At 39.0% G+C, this 26,571-nt stretch overlaps 1 protein-coding gene across 1 annotated transcript in view; it reads left to right on the top strand.

The window, feature by feature from the left end:
* The window catches only part of Hnrnpll (heterogeneous nuclear ribonucleoprotein L like), a 28,434-nt gene extending 9,500 nt beyond the window's left edge, over nt 1-18,934 (top strand). The window contains exons 4-12 of the mRNA XM_004627625.2: nt 1,294-1,390; nt 1,472-1,544; nt 6,013-6,084; nt 10,491-10,708; nt 13,749-13,870; nt 14,913-15,114; nt 15,664-15,721; nt 15,815-15,913; nt 18,232-18,934. Of these exons, the coding sequence (XP_004627682.1) occupies nt 1,294-1,390; nt 1,472-1,544; nt 6,013-6,084; nt 10,491-10,708; nt 13,749-13,870; nt 14,913-15,114; nt 15,664-15,721; nt 15,815-15,913; nt 18,232-18,287 (997 nt within the window). The 3' untranslated portion in view covers nt 18,288-18,934. The remainder of the gene's footprint in view (nt 1-1,293; nt 1,391-1,471; nt 1,545-6,012; nt 6,085-10,490; nt 10,709-13,748; nt 13,871-14,912; nt 15,115-15,663; nt 15,722-15,814; nt 15,914-18,231) is intronic.
* Nucleotides 18,935-26,571: the final 7,637 nt, after the last annotated feature.

Below are 26,571 nucleotides of genomic sequence, written 5' to 3'. Positions count from 1 at the left end.
GTACTTGAATTTTTTTTTTTTTACCCCTTTCTTAAATCTTTTAAACTGATCATGGTTCATATAAGATCTTCTCTAAATTGTTACTATATTCAGTGAATAGAGCAAAGTGTAAAATAGTACATATAGGGCTGGTGAGATGGCTCAGTGGTCTAAAGCACCTACTTAAAACAAGCTAAGCTAAGCAAAAGCACAGGGACCGCGGTTCAATCCCCAGCACCACATGCCAGCCAGCCCCGCCCCCTGGTGGGCTGAACTGGCCACATACAATCAAATAAATAAATTTAAAAAAAAATAGTACATATAATAAAGTTTCTTTTCAGTCTGAAAGATTGAACCCAGAGCCTTGCATGTGCCAGTCAAGCACTGTCACTGAGCAGCATCCCCAGCCCCAAACTCACTTTGAAATGTAGTGATCAAAGACCTCAGCCTGGGAACTGGGGAGATGGCTCAGTGGAATAAGTGCTTCCCTGGCAAGTGCAAGGGCCTGAGTTCAATCCCCGGTTCCGCAAAAACAAAAAAATTCAGCCTGTATATGTATAGGCATGCGGAGGAAAAAGTAGGAATGTGTAGCACACTTTAATAGTACCTGTTGGGGCTGGTGAGATGGCTCAGTGGTTTAAAGTACCTACTTGGAACAAGCTTGGCAAAGCAGACTACGGTTTGATCCCTCAGCACCACATGCAAGCCAGCCCCGCCCCCAGGTGGGCTGAGCTGGTCACACACACACACAAATAAATAAATGTTTAAAAAAAAAAAAAAACCAAAAATCCAGTACCTGCTAAGTAAAGCATTTGTACTTCCTAAAGTTTTACATACTTTAGTGCTTTGATTCTTTTTTTTTTTTTTTAATACAGGCCTAAATTTTATAAAATAAAATGAAGATAGGTAAATGCTTATAAAATTTTTGTCTTCTTAGAAATGCATAAGAATCAAATATTTGTATTTTGGCTCTTTCAAATGTACTTCCTGCTTTTAAGAGTAAATTCTTCTCTGTTTCAAGGTTGCAGATTGTCCTTTGTTAGGAAATAGAACCATGCCCTGTTCCTTTTGTTCCCCAATTTATAAAATATTGTACTTCTCATGACTTAGAGGGACAAGTGCAGATGGCTTGATTATGTTTTCTTTGGTACCTTTGAACTTAAAAGTCCTATGCCAAAATTTATCTAGAACTTTTTTTTTTTTTTGATAAACATTTCCAAAAGTAAAAGTTATTCTGATTATTTTCAGTCGTTTTCTTTGAGTGAAGAATGAGTCAATACTGGTACCTTGAAACATTTCCTTAATAGAATTTATGTTTGAATCAGTCCTTTGTGCCCAGAAAGCCAAGGCAGCGCTCAACGGAGCAGACATCTATGCTGGGTGTTGCACGCTAAAGATTGAATATGCGAGAGTAAGTATTTTTTCCACACTCAATCAAAGAAATGTTTATGCCTTGTGTATGTGATTCAAACTTTATTTTCAATCTTAACAGCCAACGCGTCTAAATGTTATTAGGAATGACAATGACAGTTGGGACTACACTAAGCCATATTTGGGAAGAAGAGGTAGGTATTTTATGCATTTTAGAATGTGCTTACCTGCTGACAAATTTTTATATGCAGTTAGATTCCTTTGTCCTGAGATGAGCTAGTTAAATGAAACGAAAAGCTGGTTGGTGAATGCTCTTGTTGGAAAAGGCCATGTAATGCTGGAAAAGAACCTTGAACATTAGTGCCCCCTACTGGTATGTACTGAGCTACTTAAACTTAGTTCAACAAGGAGCCCATACATACAGGCACGCTCGCAGTTCAAGGACTTGCATTTCTCCAAGCAGCTCTCTCTCTTTGGAGGAGAGGAAACTGATTCAGAATATTCCTTACAAACTGCAAACTTGCACACTGCTTCTCTATGGAAAGGACTTTTCCCCCAAGCTGGACGAGGCATTAAGAAGGATAGAGGACTTCAGCAGGCTGACTCTACACTTCATCATGCACAACATCGGCATCAGCAAAAAGCCCTCTGAAAACTCAGACTCGCAATTCACCTGACTGCATACTGCATGCACCATCACCCCAAGTTTTTAAAGGAGGACACTTAACAGTACTTCAGATTGCATGGGACGAACACCATGATAGACTGTGCCCACTTATTCAAGTTGTGTGTGTATATTGGTCTGATTTCCCTTAAGGTCTCAGTTGTAGAATTTAAGACTTTTCACTAACGAAAAGGAGACTTTATTTACAATGTTGTAAATCTTAATGCCCATTACTGTAACTGTTTGCAGATGAGAGTAAAATTGTTAATGGCAGATAACCAGAGTCAGTTTAACTACAGGTCTTGGGAATTGATATACTGCTCAGCCACTACGTATTAAAAGATAATGTGGATCAGAAAGGTGCCTACTTGGCTGGGGGTATATCTCGGGGTAAGAGCATGTGCTTACCATGCTCAAGGCCCTGTGTTTGGTACCCAGTGTTTTTTTTTTTTTATGCACATTTGCTGCACTTATATTTACTTTTTTTCCCTCAATTATGGACATGGAACAGAAATTCTAACAAAATGACAAAGATGCTTTATATGTAAAAGGCATTTTTTGATGTGTGGTTTGATTTTTGTAAAGTGGCTGTTTATAAAATGTCACTTTTGTAATGATTATGTTAACTTGTATAATGAACTTTCAATATTTCAGGTATAGGTGAAGGTGAACCTGTCTGTTCAACTTAGAATATATTTAAACTTTATAAACCTGAAAAATAAGAACATTTCATTTAAGATGCAGGATCACCTATAGGCTAAAGACATCTAAATTTCATGAGCATAGATTTAATAAAATTGTTCAACTGTGTGGCAATTTTGGAATATACAAATTAAAATGTGGATCTTGTAAAAACAAGGGGGCTGCAATATTGGCTACATCTGAACTACAATATTAGTGTTTGAACCACATACTGGAAAAGCTCAAGATGAAAGTAGTTGTAAAAGTCAACTAGCAAAGAGTTATATGCCATCCAAAACCCCTTGGGCGTTAGGTACTCTAGTGCATGTACTCTGGCAGAAGACAATGTGGTGATCTTTTGCATGTTCAACATCTAAGGCTTTTGGATGATTGGCTTAACCTTCAGTTTCTGAGAAATCATCTTGGTTTATGCATGGGGTTGTAATTTGTACACAGCTTTGACTAAACCCCAAATTTTTTGCTACTTCATGAAAATCTGCTTAACCTATGTGTGGTACAGTTGCATTCAATATTGGGAAACAGCCTTAACACATGAAACAGCAGGCTAAGCGGTTGATGAGAAATCTTACTTCTGTCAACTTATAGTCAGTTATTGAACATTCAGTGTTGCTTGTGTTTGGTTATAAATAGTTTGAATTGCATTTTTAAAAAGTTTCTTAAAATAGACTTAAACCATGTTTATATGTATTTAAAAAGATCAGAGGCTCGAAAATTAAAAGTAAATAAATCGATCAGAGAGGATCACAAAGCCATCTTAGGTTTTCCACAGAATTCTGGTCAGATAGCTATTTAAAAATGTGTAAGATAGATAGTGAAATATAATTACAGGAAATAAAATTTTATTTACGCTTTCAAAGGAAAAATATACTTGTTTTCTGATTTACAGATAGGTGATTATATTTTGACTAGACCATAGCAGTGTATGCTTTTGTTTCTATAGTGATCTTAGCTTTCACTCAAGGTAATAGATGATTTTGAGAACTTTTGTGTTCTGTCCAAATAGAGACCTTTGTATATCTTCTACCAAAAATAGAGCCTTTATTTAAAAAACACTTCATTTTAGAATTCTTTCCATTTTAGTGAAAACAGGCCTTAGCCTGAATTCCAGGGAAGCCCTCCAGAAAAGTGGAGCAAAACCTGTGTATGTGTGCTTCTTTGGGGGAAGGAAAGTCATAACTTCTGTTAGATTTTAGTTGGATTCATGAAAGCTTGCAAACCACAATTTAGAGACTGATGTACTCGTAGTTTGACTTCTCTACTCACTTTTGTGGGTGGCCTCATACTAGGTAGTGGATGTTTCAAATAAAGAATTACTAGTAATGAGAATGTATGGCTGAAAGAAGACCTTCAAAGTCATCTACTCTTTATTCCTTCATCATATGAAGATTATGAGTTTCTCTACCAGTGTATAGTAAGTTTAGTTGAAATCTTCTCATTCCCAATCTAGTTCTCTTTAGCACACTAATAAGTTCATACATCAATATGATAAGTTATGAAAACATGATGGTGCTTTTGGTTTTAAGATTCCTAGAACCACTAAGGAATTGTGTATTTTGTTTTATTTTTTAAAAATTACCTATTTATTTGGTATACGGTCTGGCTATGCAGCTCAGACTTGTAGTAACCCTCCTGTCTCAGCCTTCTCAGCGCTGGAATTACATGGATGTGCCACTGCTTGGGGGCTGGCACAGCGTACTCAGGGTTCCAGCATGGTATGTGGTGCTGGGGGTTGAACCCAGATCCTTGCACTTGCCAGGCAGGTGCTTAGACTGCTGAGCTGCCTCAGGAATTGTGTTTAGTGTTCAGTGGAGTATGCTTAAAGAAATGAACAGTAATATAGTGATTAGCAGCCTGGGTTGATTCAAGAGCAGTGAGACTTAAATGATAGAGATACTGGCAGACTTACAGTTTTTAAAAAGGAAGTTTGAATAAGCAGTGGAGAAGCCAGTGACTTTGGGGATACAGAGGAAGGGCTACTAATTTTCAACATATGGAAGAGGTTTCAGATAAAAGACTGATTCTGTAAAGATTCAAAGGGGTTAGAATATGGACAGAAGATTAATACCAAACTTAATTTTCTTACAATTCAGGATATTTGAAAACATAAGAAAAAGTAATTAAGTTATTGGTATTGGGTAAGCAGAGACTAGATGGTTCTCATTAATAGGGATGATAAGAGAGTTTTCATGTTAAATAAAAGTTGAAGTCAGCGACCTGTTTGGTCTCTATGATACTTGGAATAGGTAATTTAAATTCTATTTCTCTAGACTGAAGTGAAAATTAAAGTATTTCTCATCTTCCATAAAATGCTATTGTATTAGGTGACCAAGAGAACATAGAAAGCCTCCCACTCAATTTTGTAAGACTAGAATGACCAGAACTTTTAGTTGTGTACATAGTAAAGTTTTATTGGGTACTATAATTTAATTAGGAAACTTTTTTAAAAAGTACTATACAATGAGTTTTGAAATTTATTCATCAGTATATGTTCTATTTTGGAAAACAAGTAATTTTTTAATCGATGTCTCAAAATTTGGGAAAATTGGCATGCCTCTCCTGAAAATATAGCTAGAATACAAATTATCCTTAAAGAGTATTGTAGTATTCTCATGCAATAATGTAGCCCCCTTGGTTAGCTTTATCTTGGCATATTTAAGCTACGTGAGTTGCTCATATTCTGCCTGATGTTAAGGTTTATAGACAATGGCCTATATACGATTCAGTGAGCCAGTGATGTGCAAATTTTGAGCTCTCAAGTCAGTAGGTGTTTGTAAATATGTGTGTATCCATAAAACATACTCTGTGTTTACTGATTGTGAAACCATGTAATACAGGTTGTTGTTGGCTTATGCTGAAACTTCTTGAAAGAAGCCCACTTTGAAAATGTGTTGCTGTTGAAGCTAATAGTATGATTCAGGTACTGTCTTTCAAAAGTACTGCACTTAAAGCTTGTTTTAAAGACATGTATTGGTAAAACCTCTGTACAGTGTCAAACTCTAGCATTGTGTACATTCACTTTTTGCAAAGTATCTCTCCCCTTAAATTTGAAAGTGTGATTGTATTTGGCATTTGCCAAAAAGTTATTTTCAAGTTAAGTGGAATTTGTTAGATAGAATTATTTTCTTAAACGTTTGTTGTTTGTATTTAAATTGGTTATGAATGGATGTTTAAAGTTAACCAGGAGTCATTTCTTTTATGAAGTATAATGGATGTTTTTAATGGGTGTTTCCCATGTGAGAACTCTGTTAAGTATTTGAGTCAAAATTGTTAAAACCATGTTTCTACTTTTGTGTCAGATAGAGGAAAGGGTCGCCAGAGACAAGCCATTTTGGGAGAACACCCTTCTTCGTTTAGACATGATGGCTATGGTAAGTTTGTCAAGGCAGAAGGAAGGTAGTATAGATGCATCACTAGAATTTTTGCATTTCTGGTCAACAATGGCTCATTTCTTGCCTCTATACTTTTCCTATGTACTTGATATGGCTTATTTGGGAGTAGTCCCTTACAATGTGGTCCTAAAGAAAGCTGCCCCAAATCCCTTTTTAAAGGATATTGGTACAGCAAATAATCCTTGAGGTAAACTGAGAGCTATTGCTTGGGGACTGAAAAATTTTTTGCTATTACATGTGTTTTGTTTTGGTTTATTATAGGGTCTAGCCTCAGTAAGTTTATTTTCATTCAGCAGTTATGAGCAAAGAGGAATTTTGAGTTATAATGGCAGAAAAAGTGGATTATCTTCCATAGAGGAAACATGCTTCTTGTTTAGACTTTTATTTTGGTTTTATAGTTAGTATTTTGGCTTTGATTAAATGTTTGCATTTAATTCCCCTTTTCAAATTTCTCTGCATTTATTTGCTGTGCTGATAAATAAGGATTATGAAATGTAGAATTAATTTTTCCTTAGAAAAATGCTTCAAACTCTTCTTGTAAGTAGATGTTGAAAATTGCTATTGATAAGACTTTTAATAGCCATAAATTATTCTTAGTTTTTAATAACAGTTATTGTTGCCCCCTGTGCTTTAAAGTTGAACTAGAATACTATTAGATATGGTAAGAAATAGAAATCCCTATTTTGTGTTTTTGGAATTGCTCATTGAAAAGCCCCTGATGTTGCCTGTTGTCCTGAACATTGTCAGATTGTTTATGGTGACCATTCTTAGCTGTTTCAGCTTACTACTTCAGTTGTTCTTTTGTTTGGACTCCAGAAATTTGTTTCTTGTATATATGTATATTTGTTTAAAGTTTTCTAGTAGTGTATATGCACAGGGTTTTGAAATTTTCTGGTATGTGAAATGAGTGAGTGTGGCACAGAGTGAGTCCTGTTACAGTTTTAGTGAGTGTTTCTTGATCAGTTTTCTTAGTTTCTATAACTGAACACGTATCAAATGTAGTTGTATAGTTAGGTCTGATCTTGTAATAAATACGGGGAGTCTGTTGCACTGTATGATGGAGGGTTGTTTCAGAAATTTCCTGTTACTAGCTTGTAGTTTAGTTGTGTAGGTTAGTATTTTATATGTCAATGGCAGGCAGTTGAAGGATGAAAACTGGTTAAATTCTCTTGTCAAAGGGGGATAGACAAAACTGGAAAAGTGAAGAAAGACTAAAGAAGTCTACTGCAATGATGTTGAAACTGATTTCTTTTTTCTTCTGTATTTTAGGGAAGGGTCTACAGTGTGTTCAGGGTCTCCCTACTAGATCAGATTCGTAGTGATCCGCCTGTTTAGAGCCTCCCAAAAGCTGGGGTTACAGGCGTGCACCACCATGCCCAGTCTCAGTTGCTGTCTGAGCATGTCCTGGGGGCAGGGTTGGTATAGCAGGCCTGGGAATTGAACCCCTGGTCCATGAGTCTGCTTGCAGGTGCTTTAATCCACTGAGCTATTTGGCTGGCCGAAAACTGATTTTTTTATTATAGGTTTTCAGGTACATTCTTCTATAACCAAAAAATTATATAAGAATGCATTATAAGCCTTACAAGGACTTTTAATTTTAAGAGATTGTTGTAAAATTTTTGGGTAGTTATTGTGTATAGGAGTGTATCTTTTAAAATGTAAATTTATATAAAGAAAAATGGCAAAATTCTTTGAAACCACAGTTGCTGCATAGGAATTATTGAGGTTCTAGAGTCTTGCTTGAGAGGGAATAGTTGTGCTGGGGTCATGATGGGACATCTGTTCTGAAATGTGTCCACTAAGGTTCTGAGCTTTGAGATTAATTTGTTCTGTAATAAAATAGGATGTATTATGAGAGAAACTGTGTGAATAAAAAGAGATGGAGAAGAGAAGCAAGATGAGGAAGTAGTGTTTCCCTGGCAAGCGCAAGGGCCTGAGTTCAATCCCCAGTTCCACAAAAAAAAAAAAAAAAAAAAGATGAGGAAGTAGAGGTAACAAATAATGAATGTAACATAATTTAATCTTAGTGACTGAGGGTCATAAGTACCAGCATTACTGTGTTGCACTGATTTGGTTGTTACTAAGAGTGGATCTTAATGCTTTTGGTCTTAGCCACGCTAAGCATAGTGGAAATTTCTACTGCTCGTTTACTGTAAGACTTTCCATTTCCCAAGAAAAAGCAATTGATTATAATGAAGTACCACTACTTTATAAGCAAGTGGTAGTGGCAGAGTCAGTGTAATGTGAATATGTGCTTCTGTAGTAGTAGAACTAAAAGTAATTGTTATTTAAATCAGTATAAATTAAAGACCCAAGTGTAGTTACTAACAGTTGACTCCCCATGAGCTATATTGTTTTGATAAAGTACCAGTCATCAATAAAAAGGGCAGTTAAAAGCCATAAATAGTGTTAACATATTGATGAATATTTCTTCAGAAATACATACCATGCTTCTGTACACTCAGTGTAGTATTGCTGTGTAATTATAAATAGTGCTAGTGTTTAGAGTATTAAAAATTGGAATTCACCATCTTTTTTTTTTTTTCACATCAATAAAAGCTTTATTTGACAGCACACAAGCCTTACCATCTGTAGTGTATGCAAGGAACTTCCAGGACCTCAGAGTTCATGGCTAGAACCCCATCCCTGCCCCTACCCCTTCTAAGCTGGAAGCACAGAGTCAGGCTAGAAAGAGCATGCACACACCTGCGTCCCACCCCCAGCCCATCACCATAATCTTGTGTGTGTGTCTATGTGTGTGGGGCCAGCTCAGCCCACCAGGGGGCGGGGCGGGCTGGCATGTGGTGCTGGGGGATTGAACCACAGTCCCTGTGCTTTGCTAAGCTTGTTCTAAGTAGGTGCTTTAGACCACTGAGCCATCTCACCAGCCCACAATAATCTTTTAATGGCATATATGAACACCAAAATTTAAGAAATGCAGTCGATAACTGATGTCCCTTAGATTTAACATAAAAATGAGAAGGAACTTGCATTTTGGATTATTCATTTTTGTATGTCAGTGGGACTTTGGTATACATCCCAGTCTATGCTTCTGGAATCCCTAACTTAGGCGCACCTAGGGTGTGAAGGGTTGTTTTTGTACTTCCCGGTCTCCATCCTAGTTGCTGCTTCTGCATTCTTCTGCTTCTCATTGCTTTAAATGTATTCTTTGCTTACTTTTAGTTTGGTAAACCAGGTAGAGTTGTTTGGAACAACATGTAAAGTTAGCAGATTGATTCTTGATGAGATGCGAATTTAAAAGATGTAAGAGATCTCTTAAAGAGATGTAAGTTTGTGTTTGTTTCTGACAACCATTTTAAGTATTCAGGCATTGTTTTTTGCTGAGGTATGTTTTTTTCTTTTGTACCAGAGATTGAACTTAGGACTTTGCGCTTGCTAGGTGGGTGCTTATGCCGCTCTCTCCCTGGCTCGCTGAGTTTGATGTGGGAAATAGCAGTGGCATGCGTGCCTGCCTGGCAAACACAGGGTCCGAAGTTTGATCCTTGGTCCTCTCCCGGCTCCCCCCCAAAAAATAAATAGACATTGTAGGCCTTTATATCAAGTAAAGATGAATTATTTAAGTCTGTATAGTTGAGACATTTAACCAAAGTTTTAGTTTCCTAAATTAGAATTAGGACAATAAAGTACTAACCTGGAAGTATATTTAACCTGAAAGCATATTACAATACAGTATATTCAAGCAGCTTTTTGTGGAACCAAAGATTTCTTTGTATTATCTATATAGAGATAGCTTCCTAAATCTCACTATTTGTCTCACTGTGTTTATTGTTCCTCCAAAAGATATGGGCAATTTTTTTTTTAACTTGAAGTGTGACTTATATTCAGTGTATTACCTTGTAATTTATATATAGCCCAAGGTTTCATGTTGACTGCTCCTCACCCCATGCCCTTTCACTTTTTTTGTTTAAGCTACTATTTAAAAAATAAACAATTCTAGCCTATATGCAGGTGTAAGTCACCATATTGGATTTTGTCAAAACAAATACAGAATTTATTAGTTTCTCACAGTTGTGTTTAAGCATATACTTAAGAGGTTTTTTTGTTCTTGTTGCATGTACATCAAATTTGATAATATCAAGAGTTTTTAACAGGGCTAGGGAGATGGCTCATTGGAATAAGTGCTTCCCTGGCAAGTGCAAGGGCCTGAGTTCAATCCCTGGTTCTGCCAAAAAAAGTATTTAACATTTATTATGGGGGGATGCTGGTAGGGATCTATAGCTCAATGGTGGAACACCTGGCTAGCATGTGTGAGGCCCTTGGTTCTATCTCTAGCACTGAAAAAGAATTGCTTTTTGTGTGGCAAAGTACGTCTACTTAAGTGTTTATGAATGTGACTGTATGTTTTATTTTGGTCATTTTTATAGGATCACATGGTCCATTATTGCCTTTACCAAGTCGATACAGAATGGGCTCTCGAGATACACCTGAGCTTGTTGCATATCCGTTACCCCAGGCTTCTTCATCTTACATGCATGGGGGAAATCCCTCTGGCTCAGTTGTAATGGTCAGTGGATTGCATCAACTAAAAATGAATTGTTCAAGAGTCTTCAACCTATTTTGCTTATATGGAAATATTGAAAAGGTGAGCTTGCTTTTGTATTAATTTATTTTGCTAGTGTGTCAAGTAGTAATTTTGAAAAGACTTCAGATTAACATGTTCTATAAGCCAGTTGTGGTGGCACACCTGTAATCCTAGGACCTTGAGAGGCTAAGGGAGGACGCTTGCAGCGAGTTCGAGACTAGCCTGGGCTACAGAGTCAAGCTGGGGTTGGTGGCACATGCCTATAATGCCAACACTTTGGAGGCTGAGGCGGGAGGGTTGCTGCAAGCTCAAGGTAACCTGGGTGTTTAAAAGGTATTTAAAGTGTAGGGACTGCATTTTGAGAGCTAAACAGGATTTCTTATGTATTTTAACTTGAACTGTATAATATTATTTTGCTCTTTGTGCTTTTTACATACATAGACAACCTCAGGCAGTTCAATTGATAGTTCTTTCTGTTTTTTTCTGTAGGATCTCACTATGTAGTCCTCTTACCTTAGCCTACCAAGTGCTGACATTACAAGTGTGCACCACCATGCCAGTACATACTTAGTAGCTCTTTTTGTGTTGTAAATTGTCTGTCCCATATGACTTAGAAACCCAAATAACTTTTTCTAATAAAATTTTTGACTAATTATAGTCTGTTTCACTTCATATTATCTCAAAGAATTTGGAAGGGCCGGCGAGATAGCTCAGTGGACTAAGCACATGCTTTGGCAAACGCAGGGACCAAGGTTCCATCCCTGGTCCTGCATGCCCCACCAGCCCAGCTTCTGTGGCGCACTGAGCCTGTGACCGCGTCCTGACATGGTGGCACACACTTGTAATCCCAGAGCAGGGGAGGCTGAAAACAGGAGGATCACTAGGAATCTGAGCTGCGTAGTGAGACCCTGTACCAAATACATAAAAGGAAAAGAAAATAAATGGAAAAAATTTAATTTTATAGGGTGTTTTTTTGATAGCAGAAATGAAACTCAGGACCTTGCTCTTGCCACTGAGCTATATCCCCGGGCCTAGCATTTTTAAACAATGCATGAAATTTAAATCATAGTTCTTTAATTTTTCCTAATTTTGCGAGGGATATTTATCAGTATAAAAATTACACATGTAACCTATCTAGGGTAGTATTCAGAGTATTCAGTTTGTAGAATAAAGGGCCAGGGAGATAGCTTAGCAGCATGAGCATCTGCCAGGCAAGCGCCAGGACCTGAGTTTGATACCTCGTACCAAAAAGAGAGTAGACTGTTATGGATTAAGTGAAGGGATAAGAATTTGCCCAGAAGAAAGCAATTTCAAGTAAAGCTGAAAAGTCCTGCTACTGCTGTTTTGTTCAAGTATTACTATAACCTAAAAATGCTAAGATACCTCATTAAAATTGGTGATTGAAGTGATGAAAATAAGTACCACATTGATTTTGTCCTGTAATTATGTCCTCAATATTCCCTTGAGGTTAACAGGTAAAATGGAAGTAATAGTCAAGGTGTCAGGTATGTTTGTTAAACTACTACTTACTAGTAGTTTAAGTTTAGAGACCTATGCTGAATGGTTTATTATACTTTATCTTACCAGATTTTACAGCATGATGTACTAAAATTGAAAACTATAAGAGGATATGGCCTCTGCCCAAGATGACACAAAAAACCTTGAATTATTGCTTCATTTTGAAACTGCCCCTAACCATATACTTAACTACTTGTGTTATTGTGTATTGTTTATTATGTGGCATCTCATTTATTGCCTTAACAGAACTCTGTAGTTTTAATTATTACTTATTTTGGGGACAGAGTCTTGCTGTGTAATTCAGGCTGGCCTCGAGTTACGGTGAACCTCCTGCCGCAGCCTCCTGAGTGCTGGCATTTACAGACATGTGCCATAATACCCAGCTGGTTGCCATTTTTTTTTTTTTAATATTTATTTATTTATTTAGTGTGGGGGGGTGGCCAGCTCAGCCCACCAGGGGGCGGGGGCTGGCTGGCTGGCATGTGGTGCTGGGGGATTGAACCGCGGTCCCTGTGCTTTGCTTAGCTTAGCTTGTTCTAGGTAGGTGCTTTAGACCACTGAGCCATCTCGCCAGCCCCTGGTTGCCATTTTTGAACAGCTACTAGAATATAAGGTTGAGGATCTTGTTCATCCCTAGTACCTAGCACAGTGCTTATCAGAACTTGTTGAATGAAGGAATATTGAGTCTAAGGTGAGTCCTATACGTTTAGCATTATCTCCATTTTTTTATAGAAACAATCTGTAGCTCAGAAATTAAATTCCCTCCAGATCACAATTAAATAACAGCTGAAACAAGACTGTGCTCTTTTTCTGTATGCCATGCAACAGAATTTTATTTTATTTTGGTTTTTTTTTTTTTAAAAGTTTATTTATGAACATTTATTTATTTATTTATTGTGTGTGTGTGTGGCCAGCTCAGCCCACCAGGGGGCGGGACTGGCTGGCATGTGGTGCTGGGGGATTGAACGCGGTCCCTGTGCTTTGCCAAGCTTGTTCCAAGTAGGTGCTTTAGACCACTGAGCCATCCCGGCAGCCCTTATTTTGGTTTTTTTTGAGACAGGGTCTTGCTATACAGTTCAGGCTCGCCTTGATAAAACAGAGTATTAATCTTTTTAGCATCAATGGATTTTTTTTTTTTTTTTTTGGGATTGAACTCAGAACCCTGCACTTACCAGGCAGGCTCTTGTTCTACTGAGCTATCTCCCCAGCCCTATCAATGGACTTTGATAAAAGAGTGAGGTGGTGTTCTACCCACCCGCCTGGCAATCATGCAGCCCTGAGTTTGATTGCCAGTACCAAAAAAGGAAATAGGGGAAAAAAAAAGAATTATGGATGTCTCATACACATGGCAGAATACATTTTAAGATTCTGAGTGATAGGGGCCAGGGAGATGGCTCAGTAGAATAAACGCTTCCTTGGCAAGCACAAGGGTCTGAGTTCAATCCCCGGTTCCACGCCAAAAAAAAAAAAAAGATTCTGAGTGATCTTCTGTATTTGACTTTAACCACTAAAATACTTTTAAAAATTCTGTTGTGCAAAGTAATTAAATGGTCACTTTTGGGGGATTTTCTTTTATTTACAGGTAAAATTTATGAAGACCATCCCTGGCACAGCACTGGTAGAAATGGGTGACGAGTATGCTGTGGAAAGAGCTGTCACACACCTTAATAATGTCAAGTTGTTTGGGAAAAGACTTAATGTTTGGTAATTACTTTAAGTGAAAAACTTTTAAAATCTTTTTTAAAAAACATTTATTTCAGCTTTAGAGTACTTTATAGTAACTTAGCACATGTAGAACTAGCGGCCAGTATTACTGTCATTTTAGACAAATTTTAGGGGTATGTGATTAGTTTTTATTTGCTTGCATGTGGTTATTAGTTTCAGGGTCCTGAAACAGCATGTTAAAATAGGCAAGTTGTTAGGATAAGGGTTGGATCTCGCTATATATATAGTTCAGGCTTGACCTTGAATTGACTGTGCAACCCAGATGGCCTTTGAACTGGGGTCAGTCCTCCTGCCTCCTTGTGCCACCACACCTGGCTGTGTTAAGGGTTCTTAATATGAGAATATATTTAATAGATTTTCTTTCCAATTCTGTAGCCATGCAGGATTGATTTTTAACCCATACTGAATACGCCTTCTATGTCTGCAGATTCTGTACATTCGGATTCAGCCAACCATAGAACTTAGGAAAAATACTCCATTTGTACTATAATTGTATAGATTTATTATTATGCCCTGGACAACGTAGTAGTAAAGCTATTCACTGTACATAATATTTCCTGGTATTAAATATTCTAAGTAACCTAGAGATGGTTTAAAGCATATGGGAGGGGGACTGGGGAGATAGCTCAGAGGCATAAGCACCTACTTGGCAAGCACAAGGCCCTTAGTTCGATCCCTGGCCTGGCATGTGGCGCCACAAACCTTGAATCTCTACAGTTTGAGATCAGCCTGGAGGTTACAAAGTGAGCACAAGGCCAGCCTGAACTGCTTAGCGAGACCCTGTCTCAGGAAAAAAAATAAGGAAAGAAAGAAATCAAGCAAGCATATGGGAGGATATACTAGGACATATATAAAATACTATACCATTTTGTGTGAGGTACTTGATCGCCTTCAGGTTTTGGTACCTGCTTGGAACTGTGGATACCAGTGGGTAACTGTACTGTATTTAAATAGCCACAAATACCTCTAAGGCTTCATGGAAGCATTTTGACACTGACTACTTGTTCTTTTCCATCTTCAGTGTGTCTAAACAACATTCAGTTGTTCCAAGTCAAATATTTGAGCTGGAAGATGGTACAAGTAGCTACAAAGATTTTGCAATGAGCAAAAATAATCGCTTTACAAGTGCTGGCCAAGCATCTAAGAATATAATCCAGCCGCCTTCATGTGTGCTGCATTATTACAATGTTCCATTGTGTGTGACTGAAGAGACCTTCACAAAGGTGGGCACTGAAGTACAACTGTGTGTCGGATGTTGGCACATCCTGCTTTAAGATTTATGTAATATCTTAGAAGTCTCTTTGTTCTGCTTTTTCATATTAGCAGAAGGTTACTTTAGAATTTTACAATTTTAAAATATTTTTCTCATAGAACTTGATATTAACCTGACAATATGTTTGATTTTATTCACTCATTACACTCAAGGCTTAAATACTGCTTTGTAAAACATAGTCTATTAAAAAAAAAAAAAAAAAAGTGGTGGGCCGGCCAGATAGCTCAGCAGATTAAAGCGCTTGCTTAGGCAGACGCAGGTGCAGGGGGTTCTGTCTCGGCCTGCCATGCTGGTCCTGCCCCAGGAGAGTGCTGAGACTGGGCGTGGTGGCGCGCCTATAATCCCAGTGCTTGAGAGGCGGTACACGGGAGGATCGCTATGAGTCTGATCTATGCAGTGAGACCCTGTAGACCCTGTAGGTCCTGTCCTAAATACAAAAAAGAAGGTGGCAATATTATTTTGACAGTATTTTTGATGAAGTTTCACCTTTCTTTGGCAGTTATGTAATGACCATGAAGTTCTCACATTCATCAAATATAAAGTGTTTGATGCAAAACGTAAGTAAACAGTCCCTCTTTTAAACTTACCTGGACAAAATTGACCGCAAGCTAATAATAATAATGGGATTTGTATGTCTTTGCTTTGTGTAGCTTCTGCCAAAACACTTTCTGGGCTATTAGAATGGGAATGCAAAACGGATGCAGTAGAAGCTCTGACTGCACTTAATCACTATCAGATCAGAGTCCCAAGTAAGTACAATGCTTTTATTGTGTGTTAATTATTCAATAGGAATTACTCTCAGAACCATTAACAGATTTTTAAAAAAACGCTTAGCAAGATTTCTTTCTCTCTGTCTCTGTTTCCCTCACTGTGATGCTCCCTCTCTAGCTTTTTGTTTTTAGAAGTACAGGAAGAAAAAGGCATAGAATCCCATAATCTTTGTATTAGTTACCTGTTGCTGACTCTGTGGTAAAAAGAACAAAAGCAACAACAAAACTATTCTGTGTAACTTACTTGGACCCGAAATGTAAGAGGCATTATTTTTGAGGTGGGGATCTTGCTCTGTCCTTCAGGCCGACCTTGAACTCAAAGTCATCGTCTTGGCGTAGCCTCTCGAGTACTAGAATTACAGGAGTATACCTCCACACTCTGCTTTAAATTTATTTTTTACAAATAGGAGGGACCAGAGATGCAGCTCAGCAGCACTGCGCTTGCCTGGCAAGTGCAAGGTCCTGAGTTTGGTTCCTGGTACGTCACCACCACCCCTTTTCCCCAGCAAAAATAAAAATACAGTGGAATATTATTGCTAATACTAACTGGGTATGGTGGTGAGTGGTAGTTAAGGGGAAGCACACGCACACGTTCCTGCAGTACTGCTGAGTGTGGTGGTATATACTTGTAGTCCCAGCTACTTAAAAGGTTTGCTAGAGTCTGAGTTCAAGTCCTGCCTGGGCGAAACAAGAGACAGTTTCAAAAAGACACACACTGAAGGATGTGTGAACAGAATGACATTTTAAAAAGTTTAAAAATTAGCTCCCAGCAATGCATGTGGGAGCAGGTATGATAATGCATGCTATAGTCCTGGCACTTAGGAGGCTGAGCAGGAGGATTACTGCAAGTTCAAGGCCACCTGATACATAGTTCAGGAACAGCCTAAACTACATAGCAAGACCCTGTCTCACAAAACAAAACTTGTGGAAGGCCGTGTGGTGGTACACACTTGTACCCCCAGCTACTTACGAGGCCAAGGCAAGAGAACTGAAAATGGGAGGCTAGCCTGGGCAATTTACTTAGACTTGCTTCAAAATAAAAAGGGCTGCTGTGTTGTTCACTGGTAGAGCAGGAGCTGAGCCTGCCTTGTGCAAGCCCCAAGGTCCATCATCCCTGGTACTAGGGAAAAAAATCATGTGGAGAGTAGGCAAAGGAAATAATACCGCCAGATATGGACCACTATTAAAGCTGGGCTTGTGGTAACTAATTAAAGCTGTCTTTCATATATTGTTGCAAAAGTTTTGCATATCTTTGAATTTCCTCGATTTTTGGTAAAAAGTGTGAAAATATTTTGATGTTATCTGAAATATTTGACGTTACCTGAAATACGTTCAGGATGCTTGAAGATATTTTATAGATTGTCAACTGTTGGGAGACAGTGACAGTTCTATGTCTTAGCCTTTTTAATGTCTTATAGTACTTGTATTTACCTTAAAGGATTTTTTTACTCCCCTAAGAAGCTGTAGCTTTTCTTTTTTCCTTTTATTAATGTTTTGGGTTTTTGAGATAGGGTCTTGCTTTGTAGTTCAGGCTACCCTTGAATACTGTGTAGCACAGGCTGGCCTCAAACTCAAAATGAGTGCTGGTTATAGGTGTGCTTCACCACACCTTGCAGGAGTTGTGGCTTTTAATACTAAAATTCTGGTCCTTTAAGGTTCCAGAATTGTTTCTTTGGTTTGATTTAATGCATGAATAATCAAAGAAGAGTTACTTCTGCTTGGTCCGAAAAAATTGAAGGAAAATTTAAAAAACTTTTTTTCCTGTCTTTAGGGCAGGGTGTACAGGGTCTCACTGTGTAGATTGGACTCGTAGTGATTCTCCTGTTTTCAGCCTCCCAGGAGCTGGGATTACAGGTGCATACCACTACACCCGGTCTCAGCCACGGTCTCAGTGCGCCCCAGGGGTGGGGCCGGCACGGCACTCGGGATTGAACCCCGGCCTCTGAGCTCTGCCTAAGCAGAGCTATCAGGCTGGCCCTGAGGGAAAATTTAAGTGGAAATATTTTTGTGAATTATATACTTTAATATTTAGAATTTTGTGCACCATTGATAATCATAGATGTAATACTAAGGTTCTTGGACATGTAAGTGCTTAGAGTAAGAATCTAGCAGTGAAAAAATTGGCTGCTCTATCATGGAGCTTTATACTGTGCAGAAAAGTGGGAGCAAAGTCATCTTTAAGAAGATTTCCTCATTCTGATACTATAAAAAGATGAAAGAATTTACTTTGTTAATTCTAGGTGAAAGTTTGATGAGGTGAACTACTTACTAACTTTTTTTTTTAATTTTTATTACAGATGGTTCCAACCCCTACACTTTGAAGCTTTGCTTTTCTACATCCTCCCATTTATAAGAAGAGCATGTTAGAGTTTGTGTTCTTTAGTACAGTTTTAAAGCCACAGTTCATTAAAAAATAATCTAAAATGGTTAATCTAATGTTGCCTTGCTTACTTTAAGATCCTGTTCTGTAATAAACATTTTGCCTTGAATAAATTTGTTGTAAACAAATACTGTTTTCATTTTCAGATAGAATATCATAATGTAGACTGTCTACAGCTTTGTTGTAGATTATGCAAATATATGATTTCTAAACCTATTACTATAATTTTTCTTCCACGGTAAAAATATATTTACATTCTTAATGCTAATTACTATCTGCAAGTATTTTTCCATGTGTATGAAATTAATACAGGTGAAAGTATTGCATTTAAAAATAGGATTCCTTTATGTCTAGATGTTTTAAGTATGTTGCAGTTATTCATATTAAACATAACTTGTATTATTTTAATGAAGTTTGAGAATAACATTACAGATGTAGACTCAAGTACTACAGATTTAGCTGATTTTATATTTTGGAAAGTTAACAGACATGGATACACTTGTACAGTATGCCTTCCAATTTAATTTAAGCTGGTGTATTTTTTTTGTCATTGTCCATTTGTATTGACATACTTCTGTTTCTAGTTCCTAGTTGAAGGTTTTATAAAGTTATGACATTGAGTTAATGTGTTTACCTTCATTTGTTGTGTGTGACTGGATCTTGAAAATATATATAATTATTTGACATTGAGGTGATTTTTTTTTTTTTTTGGCATTGAGATTTTAATAGAAGGTATAATTAACAAGTTTTTGTGTAATAACCTAGGATCTGTGGATGGGTTTTAGCCTGTGAGTCCCCTAAACTAATATGTAGAAGTTTGGGTATTTGCGTTTTTATTTTCTACTCTTCATCATGATAATGTATTTTTCTATATGGTGCAATATTTAAGGATTTATTTTTGATTGAAACAGATACCTGTTTATCTCAGTACCATTTATTAAACATTCTCCCATTGGATCTGTTTCTCTCTTTTTTTCTTATTTTAAATAATCTATATTGATGAGTAAATCTTACGGACTACATATAAATAAGAAGGGAGAATATACTTCATCTATTTAGAATAACCAGGAAGTTATAGTTGTTAGCAGTTTTGTGATCTTGAGACTTTTAAACATTAGCAAAGGAAAGTTGAATTTAGAGCCGCGCATGGTAGTGCGTGTGCTCGGAGACCGAGACTGGAGGATTGCTGCAAGTTGGGGCAAGGTGGAGCCAGAAGGCCCGCCTGAGCTGAACAGTGAGAGCCCGTGTCAGAACAGAACAAAGAGAAAAACTGAATTTAGGCTTATGAAAAGGCTGTATTTCTAATGTTTTGGTTTTGTTTTTTTGAGACAGGGTCTTGCTACATAGGCCAGGCTGGCCTTGAACTTACTGTGTAACCAAGGGTGGCCTCGACCTCTCGGCAGTCCTCCTACCTCAGCCTCCTGAGTGCTAGGATTACAGCAGTGTACCGCCATGCCCAGCTTTTATTTCTGATGTTAAAATAAAACATTCTTAATGCTTTTAGAAATGAGATATGATTTGAAAATTTTTAAGAGCTGTTGAATAGCAAGTTTAGATGGAAATTAAAAGCACATTAATGTTTATTTCCCATTGAATATTTATTTACTTATTTATTGCTTTCTGTTTTTGAGACATGATTTCACTGGGTAGTTCAACCTAGCTTCAAACTCAGTATAGCCCAGGATGGTCTCAGACTCAGTGACCTTGTCTTTGCCACCTGAGCACTTGGATTACAGGTGTGCACCACCACACCCAGCTGCCTTCCTCTTGAGTTTTCATAGTCGTGGATGAGTGCCCATGTAGGTCTTTAAGATCTAGAAAAGGTTAAAGTCAACCCTAAAAGAATTTTAGGCCCTTTATATGGAACCCAGGAAGTTAGAGGGAACGTGGCAACTGCAAATGCCTGATACTGGGTTATGGGTGTTTCTTGGTGTTTGGCAGTTTGAAACCTAAATTTGCTTAATATACAATAAACAAAGCTTTTACTCTCTTAAATACTTCTATTGCAAAATTGAAATGAGGTAACTTTCCCTCCTTTGAAAACTAATATGGGTTATCAGTGTTAAGAGATTTGATTGTGCCTAAGATTATAGAGAATAAACTTGTAGCTAATCATTGGGGCTTATTTAATCTAGATTTGCTTTCAGTGCTATGTACTCTCAATGTTTAGATGTAATCTCTGTGACTCCCCACCAGAAGAATTCTTTAGGAATAATTCAGTATGTTAGGCCTTGTTCTGATAAGTGCATTGGTGTGTAAGCCCTATATTGCTTTTGTCACTAATACTTTGAATTTATAGCCTTGCTGCTTATCAAGTTTGGTTGTAAATTCTACCTTTTTCTTGGCCTTTACAATAGCACTATTCCCTGTGCGAAAATTTCTGCAGATTTCAGAGTTATATTTACATAGCTCTCATTAATCTGAATCTGGATACGATATATTACAGCATTTGGCAGTTTGACTCAGATGGTCTGCCACTACCATTAGAGTTGCTGACTTAATATCATATTCTACAAGTGCTTTTTGAAAGCCTTTACTTTTATTTTTTAGTGGTACTGGGGATCAAACTGGGGCCCTTCTGCTTTCCAGGCAAGTGCTTATGCCATTGAGCTATCTCCCTGGCCCTACAAGTGCTTTTTTGACAGACTAGAAAACTGAAGTAAAGGCACTCATGTCAGGGCCTTTTAAATTTTATTTTATTTATTTATTGGATACAGGGTCTCACTACTCCATTCAGACTCGCAGTGATCCTCCTGTGTCAGCCTCCCCAGCTCTGGGATTCCAGGCGTTGCATCACTCCCTGTTTTGGTGGCCTGCGTGGCATGTGGTACCAGGGATTGAATGGTACATGTACTCTGGTCCATGTACGTGCCAGGCAGGTGCTTAGACCACTGAGCTATCTCTCCCGCCCCATGTCAGGGTTAACAGGTTATCTCATTCTATCTACATTAACCTCACAATGTTCATAGTCGAGGCTTGAGATCTTAGCGGTCTTGGTTACCAAGGACCCCACATGTCTGAAGAAATCTTCAACTTCAGGTTTCTCTGCAAGTTTTACTGTAGGTACAAGGATGTCTAAAATCTTTTAAAATGTAATATAATTGTTACATTAAAGCAATTAAAAGTACCACAAGCAAAGAAGTAATTTCTATGACTAAGTCATTTTTAGCATGGTAAAAGCCTTGACTAGTCAGTATTGACCCAAGGATGAGAAAATAAGTTTTCTTCCATTGAAAGGTAAATTGGTTCTGTACATAATGAAGGGAAATACAGTAAAAGTTACATTTAGATTTACATGGGAGAATAAAATTATTTACATGTTTTATGAATATACTTTCAAAGACCAAGTTAGAATAACTTGTTTCAGTCTAAGTACAACAAATCATTACAGGGGCTGGTGAGATGGCTCAGTGGTCTAAAGCACCTACTTAGAACAAGCTTAGCAAAGCACACACGGTTCAATCCCCCAGCACCACATGCCAGCCAGCCGCCCCCTGGTGGGCTGAGCTGGCCACACACACACACACACACACACACACACACACACACACACACTGAATAAAATAAACTTTAAAAAAAACAGTTACCCAATATATTAAAAAAATCATTACAAAACTACATTTGCAGAGTTACATCCCTATTGCAACTACTAGGGGTTTAAATAAAGAAGTTCTAGTTTTGAGAAAGTTTACATCTTTTAAAATGTGTAATACTATTAGGTAAAGGGCTAGAAAAATGGAAGAGATAGACTTAACTACTGAGTAGAAGATATTTTTGATAGCTGGACAACCAAGACCTTTCCCTATCACTGATGTAAAATTACACATACTTCCTCTTTGGTTTTCTTCTATTTAGTTTGTTCAGTGTGGAAAACAATTTTGAGTGTTTTGGAGCTTTTTAAAGTTGGGTAGCAAGAATAGGCAAGGGTGGTTCTACTGCGAGTTATCAGGAAGCTGAAGAGTATGTCAGTGTGTCTGTCCTGGTGACTGTTCATGACGTTACTACTGTCGAAGGACGGACACCGTTGGGTCATCTGGCCTCTGGCGTTATAGTCTGTCAGCCTCCATGTCCTCCTCAGGGGGGTCCCAAGTCCTCATTTTCATATATGCTATGATAAGCTTACTTCCTGTCATCAGTGTGCAGGCTCTCCTTGACTTCAAGAAGGCAGACTTCCTCTGCATCCCATGGCTTTTTTAATTATTCATGTTTTTTCTTCCCTCTGAGCTGCTCTTTCATTGCTTCTTCTTTCTCTTTTTTTCTCTGAAGTTTTTCCTGGAGTGTCTCCAGGAGGGGGGAAGGGTATGGGTTTTTTTCATAGATTTCTTCTCCAACTGTATCTTTTGTAACACGTTCCTCTGAATTAACAGTTCTCCTTTCCACCTTCCCTATACAGTACGGAATACTTGAAAAATGAGTGGCAGCATTTGTATGCTCTGCGTTCTTTCCACTAAGATTCCCAGGTCCGTGTCTATGTTGATGTTCACATCTTCATATGTGGAGTGGGCAGTGGGCAGCTCCTGCCCTTCAGTGACTGCCGCCTCTTGGCGACGCTATAGTCCTCAGTCTTGACTAAAAGTGATTCAACAGAGGCACATGCTGGTGTTCTTGGCCACCATAATTTTCCAGGATGTTCTGTTTTTAATACTGAAATTCCATCTTCATGTCCAAGTCCCATTACATATTTGTTAAATAAATCTGGCAAACTGAATTAGGAATACCAGCTGCAGCTGTCTTTTCAAAGCCCAACTCCTAAGGAGTGTTATTCCACTAAGTTAAAAAAAATTACAAATATAGCTGCCACGAGACTTGGTAGTATCTTAGTATAACTTAGTTACTTGAACTAGATATTTTTGAGAACATTACAGAAGAAAATGATTAGCTCAGTTTTCTATCATGGTTTCTCGTACACCACTGGGGATGGATGAGTTGCTAGGTAACTGCTTTTTAGTAGCTATCTGAATTTTTTTTAAATTTTGTAATGTACAACGGACTTCTAAGACATTTTCACTCTGCTTATGGGTGTGGTTGGCAGGAAGGTAAGACCACACACTGCGAGAGCCATTTTGCTACGTTGAGGGAAACTACAGGGGACAGTTAGACCTTAAGTGAATCTTTAGCATGTGGAAATTACCATTTTGATCAATGTATTTTAAGGTTCTCTATCTGCCTAGATCTCATCCTTAGCTAGAATAGGTTTGCCACAGGAAGGCCTAGACCTGATGTTAGCCTGGGGCCTGGATGGCATGGAGGGACAGACCACAGTGACCCTTGGCCCACATTCTCTTCCGGGGAGGCCCCCTTTCTCATCCTAAGGTCACTTCTTTTCCTGCTTGGCCCAAACTTGCTCTGCAGAGCCCGTTTCTTTTCCTGCTTTAATCAAACCTTTTGACCAATTCCTTCTCAGGACAGAGCCTAGAAGCCACGTTCAGGAGACTGCAGCACCCTAAACCTGGTAACAGCCTTGCTATGCTCCCTGCCTGTTGAGAAATACTTAACTGAGCACTTATCTCTTTGACATTGGCCATCTGGTGGTGAGAGGGAGTGATTATTGCAATTTAGAAAACAACTTCAAATGGAAATAACCTGCCAGGAAGACCTAGGGTATGGTGTACTGTCCACGCTACGGTAACTACTGTGATACTAAGTCAGCCCAAGCTCCCTCGGTTCTCTGCACATCTTGCCAGCTCCCAAATATTCGCAGAAGAAATGTATCAGTTTTGGGATCCAGGTTACTGGTTCTACTACAGGAGGTACCCAGGATGATATATCTGAGTTAAGAAACAGAAATGACTCATTCCAGTTGTTTGTTACTCTATCAAATACATTAATATTCCCTTATTTATCTAGTTACATTTTTTTTGAGACAGGGTCTTGCTGTGTAGCTCAGGTTGCCCTTGAACTCACAGCAATCCTGCCTCACCCTCCCAAATGCTGGGATTACAGGCATGCCCCACCCCACGTACCTCTAGTTGATTTGTTTAAACCCAAATTAAGTGGCCTGCAGTGGGCCTTGGGATTGTTGCAGTAGCCCCCTTTTAAATCCTCATTTGTGGAAATGTCCATTAGACGAAACTCCGTAAGGACAGGGAATTTTGTATTTCTTTTCCCTCTTCTCTCGGAACTAATCTGCATCTCAGGGTCGCCTACAGGTTGTCACTGCTCAGGTGAGAACTGCCTCTGATGCCAGAGGACAGCGTGGCCGGGAGGGAGAAGAGAGAGCAAGTGTGCTTATCACGAGGAAGAAGGAAGCTGTAACGCTGGAGGCCGCGGAAGCGAGATTAAAGGCTGCCTGATAAGCTGCAGCCTTGAGTGGGACATGGTAAGATGAAATCTGTGATAACAAAAAGTGCCTCATTTAAATTTAATATTAAAGCTTGGTGTGGTGGCACATGCCTGTAATCCCAGCACTCAGGAGCTGAAGGAGGAGAATCACTGTGAGTTCAAGACCAGCCTGAACTACAGGGGGAGACCCTGTCGCAAAAAACAATGATTGCTAATTGATTTATTTACTCAATTTTGGTACCTAGAATCAAACTCAGGACCTTGTGCTTTCCAGGCAGGAGCTGTGCCACTACATTATATCCCCAGCCCTGTTAATTTATTGAGTAATTATATATATTGGGCACCCTGATAAATATGTTGCATATGATTCTTAGTTGGATGACACTACAGTTTGGATTTTTTTTTTTCCTTTTGCAGTGCTGAAGAGTAAACCTGGAGCTTCTTACATGTTACGAAAAGACTTGCGTTGAGTCAGGGTCTTGCTATATAATCCAGGTTGGTTTGAGCGCACTGTGTCACCCCAACTGGCCTGGTGGCAGCAGAGATCCTGTAGCCTCAGTCTTCTGAGTGCTTACACTAAGTGTGCACGACCACACCCGGCGTAGGCGAGCTCTCATTCTGGAGCTGCGTCACCAGCCTTGGTTGGATCACGAATGCCCCCAGAAAGCCACACTGAAGCTTTTTTATTTTTCTGGTTTCGGGAATCAAACTGAAGACCTTGCACTTGCCAGGCAGGCACTTATGCCGCTGAGCTGTATCTCCATGCTTCTCACTCCCCCATACTGAAGCTCTTTGCAAGGCCTGGTCTCCAGCCTGTGATAGAGCCCAGTCTGATCATATGAACGCTTAAAAGTGAGATTTGATCTTACCTTTGGCGAGAGAAGAGAGTAGATAGGAGATTTGGAAAGGGGGGGCTTTTAAAATGAAGGTCTTATTGGAAACAAGTCAGATGAATGGGGCGTGTCCTTGGAGGTACTGAGCCCTCAGCTCTCCCTGTATTTTTCTCCTTACTTCCTGGCCACCATGAGTTAAGCAACTTTGCCTCACCATGTGCTACCTGCCATGGTGTCCTGCCTCATCACAAGCTCAAAAGCAACAAGTCAACTGACCCTGGACTGAAACCTCTGACCATGAGCCAGAAGAAACCTTTCTTCCTGATAAATTAATTGTCTTGGTTACTTTTGTCACAGCAATGGAAAGCTAACACAGATAAGATAGAAAACATTATTAAAAAAACTGAGAACCTTGCTGAAGTTGGTCTGCCATTAAATAATGGGACCAGCTTTCCAAATCTTGCAAATAAGACCCCCTCAAACCTCAGAGATGACCTTGTCTCAGTGCTTAAAGCCTGTGAATATGTGGTTCACATATCCCCCCACCGCATGGCAAAAGGGGCTTTGTAGATCGCAGAGTATCCTGGAGTATCTAGGCGGGTCCAGTCTAAGTACATGAGTCTGTCTTTATTTCTGTCTTTGATGAGAGAACAAAGTGAACAGAAGACATCTTGAAGTGTGAGAGCTTGAGCTATAGCTGCTTGCTCTGGAAATGGAAGGAGAAGGTCATAATCCAGAGGGTATGGGGAGCCTGTGGAGGCCAGCAGCAGCCTCGGCCCGAAAGGGGATCCCAGCCCAGCATCTGCCAAGAGCTGACTTCTGTCAGCCTGGACGACCAGGGAGTAGATTCTCCCCCAGAGCCTCCGGAAAGGAGCAGGAAGGCTTTGCTTTTAGTCAAATGAAACCAGGCTTGGACTTACGATCTATTCAAGTATGGTCATAAATTTATGGCAAGCTGTTACATTTCTGTTGGGGCAGCCATAGAAAGCTATTGTAGTAGCCATGTTTTCCATCGGAAGCCTCGGGGCAGCTGAAGGCTTTTGCTGGCCAGTCTAATAATGAAGCCACATCGGGATGAGGCTAAAACAAAAGAATCAGAGCAAGGGCAGGGAGACACTGCTTCCAGGTCAGCGCTTGCTCTG

Source organism: Octodon degus, unplaced genomic scaffold, assembly GCF_000260255.1.
Source record: "Octodon degus isolate 3935 unplaced genomic scaffold, OctDeg1.0 scaffold00020, whole genome shotgun sequence".
NCBI classification, from domain to species: domain Eukaryota; kingdom Metazoa; phylum Chordata; class Mammalia; order Rodentia; family Octodontidae; genus Octodon; species Octodon degus.
The sequence above is the reverse complement of the archived record's forward strand: the minus strand, read 5'-3'. Positions and strand labels throughout refer to the sequence as shown.